This window comes from Musca domestica, unplaced genomic scaffold (assembly GCF_030504385.1).
Source record: "Musca domestica strain aabys unplaced genomic scaffold, Musca_domestica.polishedcontigs.V.1.1 9, whole genome shotgun sequence".
In the NCBI taxonomy this organism is placed as follows: domain Eukaryota; kingdom Metazoa; phylum Arthropoda; class Insecta; order Diptera; family Muscidae; genus Musca; species Musca domestica.
In genome coordinates this window covers 2,272,857-2,276,568 of record NW_026712435.1, presented here as the reverse complement: position 1 = coordinate 2,276,568, position 3,712 = coordinate 2,272,857, and the positions used below count along the sequence as shown (strand labels likewise).

The 3,712-nt window shown below is 32.3% G+C and overlaps 1 protein-coding gene across 1 annotated transcript; it reads right to left on the bottom strand.

The window, feature by feature from the left end:
- Positions 1-1,901: 1,901 nt before the first annotated feature.
- LOC131806923 (tyrosine-protein phosphatase 69D-like) lies at positions 1,902-3,168 on the bottom strand. The gene is made up of 4 exons (XM_059131807.1): positions 3,142-3,168; positions 2,492-2,799; positions 2,292-2,427; positions 1,902-2,238 (listed from the first exon to the last, which is right to left on the bottom strand). Exons 1-4 carry the CDS (start codon positions 3,151-3,153, stop codon positions 2,170-2,172), a joined length of 525 nt encoding a protein of 174 aa, XP_058987790.1. The 5' UTR covers positions 3,154-3,168; the 3' UTR covers positions 1,902-2,169.
- Positions 3,169-3,712: the final 544 nt, after the last annotated feature.

Below are 3,712 nucleotides of genomic sequence, written 5' to 3'. Positions count from 1 at the left end.
TAAAAAAGGCCAATCTTGAGTGGTTAATTGGTATACGTTCTTCTATTAAATTAGAATACAAAGTCCTATTATATAAGACTGTAATAAAGCCAATTTGGACGTATGGCATACAGCTCTGGGGCACAGCTAGTGCCTTTAACGTAAGTAAACTACAAAGAAGACAGTCGAATATTCTTCGATCTATTACAGGTGCACCATGGTACATAAGGAACGCAAACATCCACAAGGACCTAAATATACTTACTGTTGAAGAAGAATTAAAGAAGCTTTGCCGAAAGTACTTAAACAAACTATCCGAGCACCCAAATAGCTTGGCCCGCCAACTCCTACTATTCGGAGAACACGATAGACTGCGCAGACGTGACACTCTTTCTATCATATAGCTTATTTTTGTTGTCTTACTCTCTCATTATTTTCAGCTCTTGTCTGAAAGTCGCCCACTGTTATACATCTACAGATAGTAGTATGCTAAATTGGAAGCTGCTTCTGTGAAGAAATCGAAAAATCTATTACGGTAGTCCGCGGGAAGATTAGTGAAGAAAGCGATAAGACTATTACTGCAGTCCGCGGGATGATTAGATATAACTGTATCTAAACAAAGCAACATTATATCCGTAAGACTATTTCTGTAGTCCGCGATTCACTTAGATATAACTGTATCTAAACTAATCTTAACTACCTACTCAATTAATTCACGGATATAACTGTATCCACAAGCCCACAAAATAACACACATCAATATCATAAAAAAAAATATGAATAATTAATAATTAAAGCATGAAAAAAATATGGGGTGATTGTATTGACAACCTCCCTATAATTGTTATTTTCCTTAAATAAATGAAAGATTTAATAAATTAAAAAAAAAAAAATATATATATATATATATACATATATACATATTTTGAATAGGCTGATCTTACTTTTCAGCCATAGGCTTTGATTTGAGTGTTAAAAAACCATTTGATATAGAACATCTAAAAAGGATAAAATAAAATTGGGAACTACCAAGTTGGTTTTACAAAGCACTACCGACATGTCTGCAGTTTGGAGAGCTTCATTCTTTCCTCTGCATTTATTAAACTTCTTTAAGCATACTGATGAGGTCGACTCCTAACCTGATAACAAAGCAGTGTAACTAGAAAAAGAAAACGCCGCGAGATGATGTTTCTCGTTCCGTGGCTGGAAGGGAACTCAATTTATTTACAACATATTCTTAACACTAAAGCATGCATTTTATTTATTTGTGATCGACCCTTTCTTATCTTCTGTTCATGGCCGTGACATTTATTACAAAATTTATTACCGACCATAAACATAGCATATGGAAAACATATGCATCGTAAGTGTTTTCTTTATTTAACTAATTTACATTCTTCGGAAAAGACAAATACAAAAGATATAAGAATTTAAAGAAGAACATTCAACACAAAAACTATTTTTACAACAGTTTCTACACTACAGTTTCTACAAAACTAAACACATACTTTACGTATCTGACCTTTCACGTTTATACTGTTGATAGCAGTTCATTAACTTTTTTGTGGAGATGTTTTTTATTATTATTATTATTACCCAGATTAAATATTTAAGGCAAATAAATGAGGTTAAAGGTTTTATATCTCCAAGGAATGAACATGATTTTTTGGAATCGTTAAAAATACGACTTTGGAGTCCGAGTCTAATAGTTCGACAGCGCAACCCTGTTTAAGTCACTCTACCTAACTGCACGTCAGCTTTAAAAGGCATTGTGCTGCTATTTTTTTTTACAAGTGTTACCAAATAATAATAATATGGACTAAACACACACATATGTTCTACTCACCATTTAACAATATGTATTTTAAAATTTAATCGGATCATTCTAGGCATGCGTTTCAGATGATATCAAAAACATGATATTATAGTTAATTAAACAAATTTCTGTATAAAACTTTTTATTTGTTATACATATAAAATTTTACACTTAAAGTCCTTTGGTTATCCGCTTAACACATTATGCTACCAGTAGTTGAATAAGATTGAATAATATATAATGGTATGTTGAACTTACAAAATTATCTTAAGATTTTATACAAAATGATCGGTGTTATATAAAATATTAAATCTATTTGAGTATAAGTGATAAATGGCTTCTCCTTTGTTTAGTTATAGCCGATGCGATTACGTTTATTCAGAAGATAATTTATGGAGATCGGCGTAGTTGACTATAGCACGATATAGGAACTCATATTGTGCCTGAAAAAAGGATAGTTCAATAAAATATTACTTATATAAGAATATGTTCTTACATATGTGTCGAGAAGCCTTGGTCTTTGAGATCTTATTTTCCTAGCTGTTGTACATATATCGACGCACTTTTCATTTCGCAGCTGCTGCACAAGAATGCACATGGCCACAAATATAGAGCTTCTGTCAGTCCCCAAACTTAAAAAGAGTATGAATTTTAAAACATTAAAATAGTTCATAAAACTGAAGTGATAAACACTACCTGCAATGAACTGTAAGTGGTGATTTGCACCCTACATTTTTCTCTTTGTTATGGTTGCTCAAAGCCTGATCAACAAGTTCTATTATACCGCGACAAACTTCTGGAACTTCTCCCTCTACTGTAGGCCAGCCATTATATTGCAGTTGTGTTACTTTAAGTGTGTCATTTATTTTGCAATTAGTCACGTTAAATTCTCGACGTGTGTAATATGGACAACTTTCACTTTGCATGTATTTTACAACAATGTGATCAAATTGGATTTCATCATCGGCCCAATATCTAGGGCATCTTCTCGGGCCATCTCCAATCTATTGATAATATAAAAAACAAAAAATTACAATCCGAAAAAAACATATATTAAAATTCTAGTAAAAATGGAAGACATAAAGCGCATGCGCATACTTTTTATATGATAGATATTGTAATATTAATTATTGACGTATGTAAATAATATTAAAAACTAGCTGTCTCGGTCCGCGTTGCCGGCCCGTACTTTTACTCTTTAATGCATTTTTTTAAAGTGTTTCCAAAGTTTAGAATACCCTGCTGCGTGGTATTTAGTTTTGCCCAACTCATAATTGAGGGTAGAATGACTGCAGAACAGTCAAAGATTACTAAGAAATTAAATATTTAAATTGAATTACTCTTACATCTATTACCATAACATGGGAATTAATTTTTGGTCATTTAAATTGTGCGTTGGAGACCGTTTAAAGTCCAAATTTTATGCGATTATCCACTTAATATTCGGTATTTCACTGATTGCAGTCCGAATGAATTTTGCATTTTGAGTTCTCATTGGACGGCTTTCCCACATAAAAGAAGTGGTCCACGTTTTGAAATGAGCCCATAGTGTTTGTCGGTCAATTTTGCTTGTATAAATTTGTTCGCATCTTCCAGCTGAAGCACGATGTAGGTCCTGGAGTTGAAAGCTAGATGTCAATTTTAGACATAAAAGATCGCCATTTAACATCGAATTGCGCACACATTTTACAACAGGAAAAACAAATTGAAAAAAAATCTTTAACTTGTTCGCTGATTTTTTACAAGAAACAAATAATTTTGAATTTCGATTCCATTGAAAATTTTTTCTTGATTTTTTTCCGATTTTAGAATTTTTGCAATGAGGTAGTCTCTTTTAATTTTTATTTTTTTAGCGATTTTGCAAAAGTAATTATCCTTTAACCTTGTTGTGACCGCGCTAAATTATTTAGCCACTAC